General features: G+C 41.6%; 1 protein-coding gene across 6 annotated transcripts in view; it reads left to right on the forward strand.

The window, feature by feature from the left end:
- Nucleotides 1-14,239, forward strand: part of SPATS2L (spermatogenesis associated serine rich 2 like) — an 87,811-nt gene that overhangs the window by 43,355 nt on the left and 30,217 nt on the right. For all 6 annotated transcript variants that reach the window (XM_075934277.2, XM_075934279.2, XM_075934278.2 and 3 more), the window contains 4 exons: nt 2,584-2,633; nt 3,792-4,032; nt 12,788-12,952; nt 13,568-13,703. In XM_075934277.2, the coding sequence (XP_075790392.2) occupies nt 2,584-2,633; nt 3,792-4,032; nt 12,788-12,952; nt 13,568-13,703 (592 nt within the window). The remainder of the gene's footprint in view (nt 1-2,583; nt 2,634-3,791; nt 4,033-12,787; nt 12,953-13,567; nt 13,704-14,239) is intronic.

Below are 14,239 nucleotides of genomic sequence, written 5' to 3' on the forward strand. Positions count from 1 at the left end.
AATTCTGTTGAAAAGAAAAAAAGGGGGGGGGGAACCAAAGTTGTTGGGGGGGAAAAAAAAAAAAAAAAGGACCCAGAGAGTTAAGCAAAAAAAAAAAAAAGAAAAGAAAGAAAGAAATTAAAAAAACCCCAGCATGGCCCGTTTAAGAACAGGAGCTGGTCTCTGCCTCTCTCAACAGGCTGCCGGTGTAGCGGCAGAGTGAGGGCAACAGCAGCTCATACTGAGCATGCTCAGTTTCACTACACATGCTCAGAAAATCAGAAAATACCGAACATTTTAGGTGCCCGGTATTTTCTGAATTATTTTACCGGACAGGAGGCAAAAATACCAGACTGTCCTGGTCAGTACCAGACACCTGGCAACCCTATTCCTTATTTATATTTTAACTTGTTTTTGAAGGATTAATTTATGCTCACACTGACCATGTATATTACATACATTTCCCTTTCTCTCCTCACCTTTCTTGTTTGCTACATTCATTTGTCTCATCTTAGAGAGAGAGGATGGTGCAGTAGTTAGGGCACCAATTTGTGACTCTGGAGTGCCACTATCAGTTCCACACTCCACCACAGACTTCCTGTATGATGATGTTCAAGGCAATTAGTATCTCTGGGCCTCAGTTCCCCACCTCTGAAATGGGGGTAGTATCACTTCCATACCTCCCAGTGCTGTTGTGAGGATAAATACATTAAAAATTGTGAGGTGCTCTGATACTATGATATTGGAGGGAACATATAAATAAGTGAGATGGATAAATAGGTTGCAGCTGTAACTGTCTGTTACTGTGTATTTGTACAGTTGGGCTCTGTGCAAATACACAGGATCCTTTGGTGTTACTGCAATCTGTAGATAAAATTCTGTTTTTCATATCCCGTTCAGCCTTTCAGAGATGGCTTCTAAACAATGACCAATAGAGAAGATCAAATGTGTGATTTTAAAAGCTACAATGTCTCTAAATATAAAGTGAATGAAAACATAAAAGTGAATATATCAGAAGATTATTATTAATGATAAAAAGCAAGGATGGTTCTAAAGCAAATACCCAGAACCCCTAAACTTGGTGTGTGTTTATGTATTGAAGTTGAAACATAGATTTGAATTTTACAAATAGCCTTTACCTTTATAATGTGTTGAATCAAGTCTTCAATGAAACCTTGGTGCATTCTATATCTGAAGCCAGTTTCAAATTTTACTCCTATCTCTAATGACAAATGAAAAGTCATTTGTATTAAATAATTCTCCTTGTAAAAATGTAACATTGGTAATTTTGAGTTCTCATTGAAGTCCTTTGGTTTGTAAAAAAAACCAATATTTTATTATGTTTGGCACACCAGTTGGAAATCCTGTCAAACTGCGGGGTGTTAGGATTGCTTTAAAAGTTACTGCATGTTTACTGGTTTCAAAAGGCTTAGGCATATTAAAAAACAAACAGCTCCTACTGGGTGGGCTGTATAGCCTGATTTCAATATAAACGAGAGACATTTGAGTATTCCACTGTGTAACTCACGTTATATACATGTTGTTTTAAAAGTACATATTTATAGATGTAGGGATATAGCTATATATTTCTGTTTTAGAATAAATGTCTGAAATAATTATAAAAAATATAGAAAGCAAATGATGAATACAAAAACTGTAAACACATGCATCAACATTTTTCCAACAGATCTATAGCAGTCGTCTGAAAGGCCTATTTAAAGGGTGTCCAGAGTATGCCTAGAAAATACATAATTATGTGGTGTGTTATAAAAGTTTAATTGGATGATCATGTTTTTGATGAGTGAATTAGATCATCCTTAAAAAGTGCCAATAAAGCCTTCTTATTTCACCATCACGTCTTCTGAATATGACAGCTATTTTACAAGAGATATGGGAGTAAAATGTTAAGTTGTAAATATTTTTCTTTTTAAATAATCCTCCGCCAAAGACTAACTAGGCTGTCTCAGAGAGGTAAGTACTGCTCATAATATACCAGGCTTTACCTTTATCCTAAATTAATACTAAATTTAAAACACATGAGCAAAGCACTTAAGCATATGGTTTCAATGGGACTTAAGTAGGTACTTAAAATTAGACACCTGTTTAAGAGCTTTTCTGATTCAAGGCCACAAAGAGCATATATGTTAAGCAGCTTACATCTTCATAGTCTAATGTGAAGCATAAGAGATTTTCAAAGTACCCATAGAAGATTATAGATATGTTGTATAGATATACTTATTCTATACAACTTTGTGTCTTGTTTTCCTACCATAAGTGTGTCTTATTTAGAGAATTATTAAGAAAAGTTTTCCAATATCCAAAATAGAATGATGGAAAACCCACTAATTATAAGATAGGGAGACCGGTAGATGCAAATAATAAAAACTATACATGAACTGTAAATCAAATAAATATAACATTGAGGAATATAAAAATGTAAATAAAGCAGATAAATTGTTTCTCCCACATTTGAAACACTTGCAAAAAAAAAAAAGGAAACTTAATATATGTCTCCTACTTAGGAGATTAGGAATCATTTCTGAGAACAGTTGTTCTTTAGCACAGTTGAACACTTGCTGAAGCATTTTTCTTTTCCCACTGTAGGTAGTGCAGTTCAGGTACTAAAAGAATGGAATATGACAGGGAAAAAGAAGGTAAGGCCTCACTCTTATGAGTTAAAATATTAATACCATTAATCAACATTCTGTAATAGAGTATAGCAGCAAATTGTTGCTGAATCTTGTGCTAATTTGCTAACATGATAAATTATTTTGATCCACATTTGCATTCAGAAAGCTTCAAAGTAAATGTGCAGCTTACTTGATAATTCATCTCTTTTGGTGTTATCTCTCTATATTGCTGTTCAGGTAGGGCTACCAGGTCAACCGGGTACACACATGGGAACCAAGCTCTTAAAAGTCAGTCAAGCACCATGGCGGGAGGGAACAGCCAGGGGGCGGGGCCTGGACAAGCATGCATCTCTGACGTCAGGAAAGGGCACTGGATTTGAAAGGAGGAAAGTGGACACAGAGGAGACAGAGAGGAGAACGGAGGAGGCGGAGGACAGCAAGAGAGAGTGAGAGAGACGCAGCAGGAGGAGGAGGAGAGAAACACAGAGTGAGAGGCAGGAGGGGGAGAAGAGAAAGAGAGAGAGACAGAGAGGCAGGAGGCGGACGAGAGCTGAGAGAGAGAGAGGGCGAGGCAGTAGGAGGAGATGATAGAGAGAGAAGCCGTTTGCACCGCTTGCTCCTGCACTGCAGCCCGGTTGATGGGGCAGAAGTCAGCCGAGTGCCACGGCAGAAGGCGAAGAGGGGTGGGGCAATGACATACATGCCCAGGGGGCGGGGCCTGGACAAGTATGCATCCCTGATGGAGACAGAGGAAAGTGGAGACAGAGTGAGAGGCAGGAGGGGGTGAAGAGAAAGAGAGAGACGTAGAGAGAGGCAGAAGGCAGAGGAGAGCTAAGAGAGAGAGGGAGAGGCAGGAGGAGGGGGAGAGAGAGAGAGAGAGAGTGAGAGACGGAGCAAGAGACCAGAGGCTCAGGAGAGAAGACCGATGTGGTGGAGAGACTTGAAAATCCCGTCTTGTGACGGGCTAATTGGCTAGTATCACAATATGGTCTGTAAATATGCCATACATTGTAACTATCACGTTTCACATATACTTAATGGCCTGTAAATATAATTATAATCATTGCAGTTTGTGAAACATTTTTCAGAACTGAAAAGAATGAACAATTTATTGCTCATATTTTGAGTCAATCTGATTTATGCCCAGTAATGTTTCTGTCCTGGCAATATTTCTCAATTTAGAACAATAAAAGGAAAAGAAGCAAATCTAAACAGCATCAAGGCAATAAAGATCCTAGAGAAAAGAATGATAGAACTGAAAAGGTTTCACTAGAACCCCAAGAGATATATGGCTGCCATTTGAATGGATGTGACAAGGATAACTCTTCCATTGACTCTGCCAATGAAAAACCAGAAGTCATTTCTCAGGAGGACAAAAGCTGTGGATTCGAGGAGGTGGTACAAACACATCCAGAAATTACAGGTTAGTAAAAGGCACCTTTACAGCCATGCCAGAGCCAAGTCAATGTGCAAAAAGAATTTGGCACCTTTACTGAAGTGCTGTAAACTTTAATTTAAAAAAAATCAAGCAGACAGCTGTGTTTGGACAAAATAGGACCTAATCTTGCCAGGAGAACCAAGCAGGAGGGTCCCATCTGGAAACAATTCTTTTTGCAAGATCAAGACCTAAATGTCCAGGAAGATGAGTGTATGAGAGAAGCAGTGACAAGGCCCCATAAAACTGCCCAAAGTGACTCTGGTTTTAAAGATTCACGAAATGTTACAATTCCCTTATTGTTTAGTCACAGCCCCGTCTGCTTTTATTTACATACTGTAGTCTATCTAGATGAACAGCTAAAAAACTCCCAGTGACTTCTTTGAGACCATCCCCTGGCCCAGGGCTGGCTTTAGGCCAATTCCCCCGAATCAGGCCCTGCACCTAAGAGGGGGCCCCTGCACCTAATAGGGCCCCATTCCTGGGCACGCAGCGCATGCGCGGGGCCCTGAGCCCTAGGCACACAGCGCATTTGAGGCCCCACCCCCGGGAATCGGGCCCCACACTTCCTAAAGCCAGCCCTGTCCTGTCCCGACTGCTGGGAGATTCAATCTGGCAGCTCCTCTGATGACATGCTATTCAACCAGGATTTTCATGTTGAGTCTGGAACTCCTGGAGACTGTGATGAAAGCTGCAGTGTCCCTCCCTGGGACTCTTTTGAAATGAGGTTTGTTTTTGTAAAGTCAGTGAAAACAAACCTCATCCTTTTGAGGAGAATATTCAGTGAAAGCCTGCTTTGACTTTGCCTTCAAGTATTCTTACATAAAGTTCAGGTTTATTTTAAATTGTTCTTGTTTATACGTTTTTGAACTCCTAGCACTTCAAAACTTCTGAAGGGCCTAGATCAATCCCTCTGTTGTTATTCTTGATAAATACATGAAAGTGGCAGTGCATTAAAGGCGCTTTCCTTGAAATCACTTTGTTCATGATTGCAAACTTGCTACTTAGGGTACGTCTACACAGCAAAGTGATTTTGAAATAACAGCCTTTATTTAGAAATAACTTTCCTAGTGTCTACACAGCCAAACAGCTATTTCGAAATAAATTCAAAATAGCGGAGCGCTTATGTCGAATTTGGTGAACCACATTCTACGAGGAATAACGCCAAATTCGAAATAGCTAATTCGAAATAAACGCTGTGTAGACGCTTATTTTGAAATAGGGGGCCTCCAGCCCTTCCCAGTGTGCCCTGGTGGCCAATCTGGGCCAAACCAGGAAAACTCCTCTCCTCTCCCCCAGAACCGAAGCCCTTAAAAGGGTAGACTCTGGCCACAGTGCCTGTGCCAGCTGCAAGCCTGCCAGCCCAGAGCCAGCAGTCGCTGCTCCTGACCCAGTGGCCAAACCATGAGCCAGGCAGCCAGTGCCAGCCAGCCCTCCACTGCTCCCCGGGCCCAGTCCCCAAGCTCCCAGGAGCCTGTCACGGGTCGGAGAAGGTGGGTGCCTTCCTGGTCCAGTGCAGAGATCATGGACCTGATTGAGGTTTGGGGGGGATGCCTCCAATGTCCATGATCTCTGCACTAGATGGAGGAGTGCGGCCATCTACAGACGGATGGCTGAAAGCCTGGCCACCAAAGGCCACATGCGCACCCAGGAGCTGACCTGAAATTGATTCTGTGCTAGGGTGGTGATGCCAACCTCTGGCCAACTAGATACGAATTGCCATCAAACAGAATAGCTGAGTATAACTACTTATCGAAAAGGAACTATGCCTTGAAAAAGAGATGCACGTTCTTATGTTTCAGCAATGGCTCTCAAATCACATTGTGATTAAGAAGTTCCAAATTTCCATGTCAGAGTATAGTTATCATTTATTCTGCTGTCTATAAATATTCATGTAGTATTATTTTCTCTGTAAAGTCTTGTAATGGCTACAAATATGTCAAGCAGCTTCAATAAGTGACTTGGAGGTGTGATTAAGGCTGGAAATTTCAAAGCTGGTAAGGTACCTAAATACAAATAGACAAGTGGGACTTATGTTTCCATTAAATTTAAAAAATGGTTTATGCGTGTGCAAGGTAGCTGTGTGCTTGGAGAAGAGTGTCTAGATTATTTGGGACATCGTGGCTACGTCTAGACTGGCCCCTTCTCCGGAAGAGGCATGCAAAGCAGGCAAGTCAGAATAGGGAAATCCGCGGGGGATTTAAATTTCCCCCGCGGGATTTAAATAAACATGGCCGCCGCTTTTTTTCCGGCTTGGGGAAAAGCCGGAAAAGAGCGTTTAGACTGGCGCGATCCTCCGGAATAAAGCCCTTTTCCGGAGGATCTCTTATTCCTACTTGCAAGGGCTTTATTCCGGAGGATCGCGCCAGTCTAGACGCTCTTTTCCGGCTTTTCCCCAAGCTGGAAAAAAAGCGGCGGCCATGTTTATTTAAATCCCGCAGGGGATATTTAAATCCCCCGCGGATTTCCCTATTCTGACTTGCCTGCTTTGCATGCCTCTTCCGGAGAAGGGGCCAGTCTAGACGTAGCCCATGTGTGTGACTGGGAGGTAGGTGTTTTTTTCCATCTCTTTCCAATGATGCAAACAAAATTTTATATGTATAAAATAAAAACTTGTGATTTCTTGGTCTTTCTATCTGGTAACTGCAATTAATTATATTGATTTCAAAATTCTACTGTAATTTTGCATGTTAATACAAATGGCAGTAATAACCATATCCAAATAATATTAATTATTTAATAAAAAAAGTATAATTGCAAATTTTCTACAGCAGAAGCAAATACTTGCTTAATTTGACTCTGTCACAGCAACATTCAAATCTAGGAAAATATCTTCTTTGCAATGTTCTGAAATGGTGGTGGAAAGAATTTCTCCTTGAGTTCCCTTTCAACTTTAATATGAGGAAATATATATCTCTCTGGAGATATTTAAGAACAGGTTAGATAGACATCTGTCAGGGATGGTGTAGACGGAGCTTGGTCCTGCCTTGAGGGCAGGGGGCTGGACTCGATGACCTCTTGAGGTCCCTTCCAGTCCTATGGTTCTATGATTCTATGTAATTGTACACAGCAAAATACTGAGTAAGATCCCTTAGAGGTCAGCTGCTTGTGGCTTTTGATCAAGATGAATGGCATGTATTGAAGACCTGGAAAAGAGTTTGGAATTTAGTCAAGCATTTCTGAGCATTTTGCTTCCAAATGTTCTCTTTGTATTATAATCATCTCTGTTTTGTCTGTTGTTGTTGCTGTCGTCGTCGTCGTCTTCTTCTTCTCCTCCTCCTCCTCCTCCTCTCTCCCCCCCCCCCAGTGTTCTTGTAATCCTTTTTCATTGGACATTTATTAACACTATCAGTTCTGAGCTCTGCTCTAGCAGTAAATTTATTTGATCTCTTGAACCCGGGGCCAAGGATCAGTTTGGGTATGTCTACACTACCACCCTAGTTCGAACTAGGGTGGTTAATGTAGGCAACCAAAGTTGCAAATGAAGCCCGGCGGCGCCCGGTAAGATGCAAATGAAGCCCAGGATATTTAAATCCCGGGCTTCATTTGCAACTTTGGTTGCCTACATTAACCACCCTAGTTCGAACTAGGGTGGTAGTGTAGACATACCCTTCCAGACTAGAGGCCTTTTAAATGTATTTTCAGCTGTTCAAGCCCAATAAATATAATTTGAATGAATGAAATTAGGCAATGACAAACCTGGTGTGACTTGGTAGATCATCTTTTAGGCCAGAGGCCAATGTGCCTAGATAGGTTTACTAACATAGGTACTAGAATACTCTGCCAGTTCTTATTCATGGAGTTTCCTCTGAATTGTCCTGTCAAAGACATGGGTCTAGGCAGGACTTGTGGAAATGGAAGGGGATTCCCTTATGCAACCATCAGATGCTTATGATCTAGTGAGAACATTGGCCTCTGCTTTACACTCCCCTCAGCATGTGGTGGATGAGGCTGCAGCTTTAGTTTCCCTGCCTCCCTTCTCTGACTCAGTTCCTTGAGCAATGAAATCCTCAACACACAAAGGGGTTTCGAAGACCAGAAGGACAAATTGTGCCAACTTCCCCAACTACCTGTTTAGATCTTAAGGGCTTTTCCTTTGCATGTGATTCTGTCAAGGCATTTTTTAAGGTTTTGAGTGTCAAGGTGTTATAAAAAAGATAAAACACCCATTTTTGTGGTCTGCGGCTCAGCTGGGGACTCACAGTGAGTTTCTGTGAGCAGGTTCCATTACTTGCAGGTCTGATAAACACTTAACCATCAATACACCAAAGATCACTTCTTAGACTAGACTATTAGTGCAATAAAAACAACATCTGAGGAGTTGCTCAGAAGGAAGGGAAAATGGATAGTGAAAAATCAGCTGTTGTGACCTGCACAGCTTGTGCCATGTTTGTCTTCCTCCCAGAAGATAGAAGTAATTTTGTCTGTACTGAGTGCAAGCTGGTCTCCATATTGGAAGCAAAGGTTAAAGGACTAGAGGCCCAAGTATCAACCCTACATTCCATCAGAGAAGATGACTTGCATTTAATACTGCAGGCACGGCATGCTAAAGAACCACTGAGGGCAGTACAGAACAGGGAAGAAAATTGGCAGCATGTGGCCTCCAGGAAAAGAAGGAATACTCGGGTATCCCCAATCCCGATAGTGGTAAGTGACCACTTTCAGGCTCTCTGCACAGGTACAATGGTGGAGAATGCTTTGGCAGAGATGTTTGAGGGAAGGGATCAGAAGGAGACCAGAAGAAATGGGATGCATAGTCCTAGGAATGGGGGTTCCACAACCACCACTCCCAAGAGAAGGAGATGGATGTTGGTGGTCGGAGACTCCCTCTTAAGAGGGACAGAGTCATCCATCTGCCATCTAGACTGGGATTCTCGAGAAGTGTGCTGCTTACCTGGAACACTGAGAGCCTTCTGAGACTGATCAAACCTTCGGACTCCTACCCCTTCAAACTTCTCCATGTAGGAACTAATGATACTGCCAAGAATGACCTTGAGCGGGACACTGCAGATTATATTGCTCTGAGAAAAAGGATCAAGGAGTTTGAGGCACAAGTGGTGTTCTCATACATCCTCCCTATTAAAGGAAAAGATCCAGGTGTAGGGATTGTCAAATTGTGGAAGTGAATGTGTGGTTGCACAGGTGATATTGGAGAGAGGGATTTGGTTTCTTCGACCATGGGATGCTGTTCCGGGCACAAGGACTGCTAGGAACAGATGGGATTCACCTAATGAATAAAGGGAAAAGCATCTTTGTGAGAAGGCTTGCAAACCTAGTGAGGAGGGCTTTAAACTACGTTCATCAGGGGATGGTGACCTAAGCCCTGAGGTAAGTGAGGAAGTGGGATACTGGGAACTAACACAGGGAGGAAGGTGCAACAGAGGAGGACCCCTGATTCATACAGAGAAGGTAGGGCAGTTAGCTAGTTATCTAAGGTGTCTGTACATGAATGCACAAAGCCTGGGAAACAAGCAAGAAGAATTAGAAGTCCTGGCACAGTCAAAGAGCTATGAGGTGATTGGAATAACAGTCATGTGGGATGGCTCACATGACTGGAGCACTGTCATGGAAGGGTATAAACTGTTCAGGAAGAACAGGCAGGGGAGAAGGTGTTGCATTGTATGTAAGAGAGCAGTATGATTGCTCAGAGCTCTAGTATATATAAAGGAAGAAAGCCTCTTTGGGTTAAGTTTAGAGGCAGGAGCAACAGAGGTGATGTTGTGGTTGGTGTCTGCTACAGACCTCAAGATCAGGTAGATGAGACTTTCTTCAGACAGCTAACGTAAGCTTCCAGGCCCTGGTTCTCATGATATGGGGAAGTCAGTGGATGTGATATACCTTGACTTTAGCAAAGCTTTTGATACAGTCTCCCACAGTATCCTTGCCATCAAATTAAGGAAGTATGGATTGGATAAATGGACTGTTAGGTGGATAGAAAGCTGGCTAGATTGTCAGACCCAATGGGTAGTGATCAGTCGTTTGATGCCTGGTTGACAACTGGTATTAAGTGGAGTGCCCCAAGGATCGGTTTTACGGCCGGTTTTGTTCAACATCTTTACTAATGACCTGAATGAGGGGATGGATTGCACCCTCAGCAAGTTTGCAGATGACACTAAGCTAGGGGGGGAGATATAGATACACTGGAAGGAAGGGATAGAGTTCAGAGTGACCTAGACAAATTGGAGGATTAGGCTAAAAGAAATCTGATGAGGTTTAACCAGGACATGTGCAGAGAACTGCACTTGGGATGGAAGAATAACAAGCATTGTTACAGGGTGGGGGCCAACTGGCTAAGCAGCAATTTGGCAGAAAAGAACCTGGAGATTACAGTGGATGAGAAGCTGGATATGAGTTAACAATGTGCCCTTGTATCCAAGAAGGCTCATGGAATATTAGGTTGCATTAAGAGGATCATTGCCAGCAGACCTAGAGAGGTGATTATTCGCCTTTATTTGGCATTGATAAGACCACATCTGGAGTACTGTGTCCAATCCCCATTACAGAAAGGATGTGAACACACTGGTGAAAGTCCAGTAGAGGGCAACAAAAATGATTGGGGGCTGGAGAACATGATTTATGAGGAAAGGCTAAGGGATTTGGGCTTATTTAGTCTGCAGAAGAGTGAGGGGGGATTTGATAGCTGCTTTCAACTTCCTGAAAGGAGGTTCCAAAGAGGATGGAGAGAGGCTGTTCACAGTAGTGACAGATTACAGAATGAGGAGCAATGGTCTCAAGCTGCAATGGGAGAGGTTTAGGTTGGATATTAGGAAAAACTATTTCACTAGGTGGATGGTGAAGCACCGGAATGGGTTTCCTAGGGAGGTGGTAGATTCTCCATCCCTAGAGGTTTTTAAGTCTCGGCTTAACAAAGCCCTGGCTGGGATGATTTAGTTATGGTTGGTCCTGCTTTGTGCAGGGGGTTGGACTCGTTGACCTCCTGTTGTCTCTTCCAGCCTGAGGAGTCTATGATTAGTGTTCTAAGCCCTTATGAAATACATAATGTCACAAAAAATTTACTCCAAATGTCACAAAACAATTTAGCAGTTTTTACTCAAGTCATTGATTTTTCAATGTTAGTGAGAGTCACAGGTCCCTAATCTTTGTTGGTCGTGTTCCTGAGCTGGCACTGTTCTGTAGTGATTTGATGTAATTTCCCCAATTACTTTAATTTTGCTGAATTTCCTCAATTGAACTTCAACATCTTGTTGCAGCATGTTTAGAGACTGTTTACTAGGCTAGGTCTGGACTAGGCTAGTAGGAATCTTAAGTAAAACCTCAGGAACAGAGGTTCATAACTCTGAACAAAATACTGTATTATGGTTGTTCTTTCAAAGGTGTACAACTGAAAATTGACTTGAAACTTTAATGGTTGAAAGAAAAATGCTGCTTTTTATTTTTAGTAGTTTTTGATTAACTCAATATTATACTGAATTTGCTTTATTTTTTATTGTTTATTTCCTGTTGCTGCCTGGTTTTTTCTTTCCTGCTGGCATCCCCAAGAGCAGCTGGGGTGCTGCTGGGTTGGTCCTGCAGCCCCGGGGGGCAGCGCAACGGGACCAACCCAGCAGCTCCCCAGCTGCTCTGCCCCCGGCTTCCCAATTCAGCTGCTGGTCAGCGGCTGAATCAGGGAAGCCAGGCGCAGAGTAGCTCCAATAGTCTGGCTGCCAAAGCACTTCCGGGTCCCCGATGGTGCCGGACCATCAGGAGTGCCGGAGCATTGGATGCCCAACCAATGGAGTTTTACTGTATTAAGTATTATTTAATCATCAAGAATAGAATTATTTGGTATAAGAAACAGGGTTTTTTAAAAGTGCAAGCTATGTGAATTTCAATAATTGAGACTCAGAGAGGCTATGTGACTTGCAGAAGATTAAAGATAATCCTGAAATTTTTAGCTCCCACTCCTGAACTGAGAAAGTGAACATTTGCATTTATATTCTGCATAATTATGACTCTGAATGCTGATTTTTCTTGCTGCTACAGACACATACAATTTTTCCTAGGTTGGTTATTTTTCTGTATGTTCAATTCTTTATCCTTTATACCCTCTAATCGCCTGTAAACAAATAAACACTGCACTCTCCATACCACACCTTCATACTTCAAACTTTTGGGGCTGTTTCTCCCGTGTTATTCCAGCCTTATTCAGATTTATTCAAGCCTTTGATATTTGATGAAAGATTACAGTTAATTGAGTGCTTAGTTTATGGAATAAGATATTTATACCATTCTATCACAGAAAAGTAAAATCTATAATTTTTAGACTGGTGGAACATCAAATCTGCTTAATCATAGAGCTGTAGTAATGATGTTCTATCAGTCTTAGATTTTCTGTACGCTATTCACTGGTGAAACAAACTTCATTTTATCAATGTAGAAACATTCTAATCCAATAACAATTAATCTTATCTGTGTAGGTTTCTTCATGAAGTTGATGGATTTCCACTTCATACTGGTAAATTCAGTGTCTTGCACAGTGACAGGTCTCAGAGTGGGGAGCTGTGTTAGTCTGTATCTGAAAAAACAATGAGAAGTCCTGGGACACCTTAAAGACTAATGGATTCTAGTGGGCATAAGCTTTTGTAGGTTAAATCCACTTCATCAGATGCATCTGGCAACAGGGTTTTTACCCACAAACACACATGCCCAATAAAATCTTTTAGTCTTAAAGGTGACACAGGACTTTTCATTGTTTAAAGAATCCTAGTAACGTCTTTATTTACTATTTGTTGTTCTCTTACAGAAAAAAACCTGGAGCACAAAAGAATATCTGTAGATTTAAACCAAAAGTCATCAGTTCAACCTCAGTGTAATGAAGGCAGACCAAAGTTAAAAACATCCACTAATAAATCATCCATTCCTGCAGCCCATCTTGAAAAGAAACCAGACGATTCAATGAAGAAAAGAGGTAAAGTGGATGTCTTTTCTGATTACAATTCATCAGTCTGTGTATGGTGAGCTGATCAGATTTGCAGTGCATCACAAGAAGACTGAGTCAAGAGCTCACATGAGGAGGAGAAGCAACGCATGGAATAAGATATCTGAGATGATTGCTTTTTACTGAAGACCCTTGTGTGGGTTTTTTTTACTCTTTTCATCTTTCTGACTGGGGGGGGTTTCATAGATTTAGTGGATCTGCTTCTGATCTATAAATCAAGGGCAATTTCACTGAAGTTACTCCAATATGAGCGAGGGCAGAATCAGAATCCGCATAACTAACATGGGCAGGATTATCCATATTCTGTTGGACATGCTTATTCACAAAGAGTCATTTGGGAATTTAAGACTGTGTAGGGTCTAAAACTAACGTTTGTCATAACTTTGATCCTGAGGCTGGAATAGGATGAATTTTGTCTAATATTCTTAGTAGTGGAAGCACCATATTTAGGTAAATGGAAAAAACTCTCAGCACCTTAAGCAGGACCTGAATTTTACTCAAACCTTTGAAATACTTTATTTTTTCACGCCAGATTGGACAGCATTCAGGTTGCTCACTTTTGTACTCTTTTTTGTTTTGTTTTAGGTCCAAACATTGAAAAATCTGTGAAAGATTTGCAACGTTGCACAGTTTCTTTAACTAGATACCGCATGATGATCAAAGAGGAAGTAGATAATTCAGTGAAGAAAATCAAAGCTGCTTTTGCTGAATTACACAGCTGGTAGGTAAATCAGTGTGGGAACGACTTCTGCAAATTCTGGGCAAAAAGGGTCTTATGCAGGCTACGAATGTATCTGGGAAACTTTGTTTAAATCCTGCTTATATATATTATTTGTTTTTAACCAGAAAAGATAGTGTTAGCAAGTCACAACTTTCAGACCATAAAATGCTAAAAAAGTATACATTAACATAAACAGAGCCCCATCATAATGCCTAATAAAATAACCCATCATACAGGGTGGGATTTGAAAGGTGCTTTGCTTTGGCCTAAATCTGCACTATTGACCTCAGTGGGAGTAGAGTTAGGTCAACACTGAACAATTTTGGAAATCCTATTCATAGAGTTCACTGAAGATGTCCCAAAAGAATCCATACAACGTATAACAAAACATACTGCCCATATTCTGTCCTCAGAGGAATAAGCATGATGCCCCATTACCTAAGTTCCCTGTAAACTGTATGATAGGGCAGTGGCGCAGCTTCTTAATGAGCCCTGCCAAGAGCCTTATGGCTGTTCATCGAGAGCTTCCTGACTGG

The sequence above is a fragment of the Pelodiscus sinensis genome, chromosome 7, assembly GCF_052426305.1.
Source record: "Pelodiscus sinensis isolate ZL-2025 chromosome 7, ASM5242630v1, whole genome shotgun sequence".
NCBI classification, from domain to species: Eukaryota; Metazoa; Chordata; order Testudines; family Trionychidae; genus Pelodiscus; species Pelodiscus sinensis.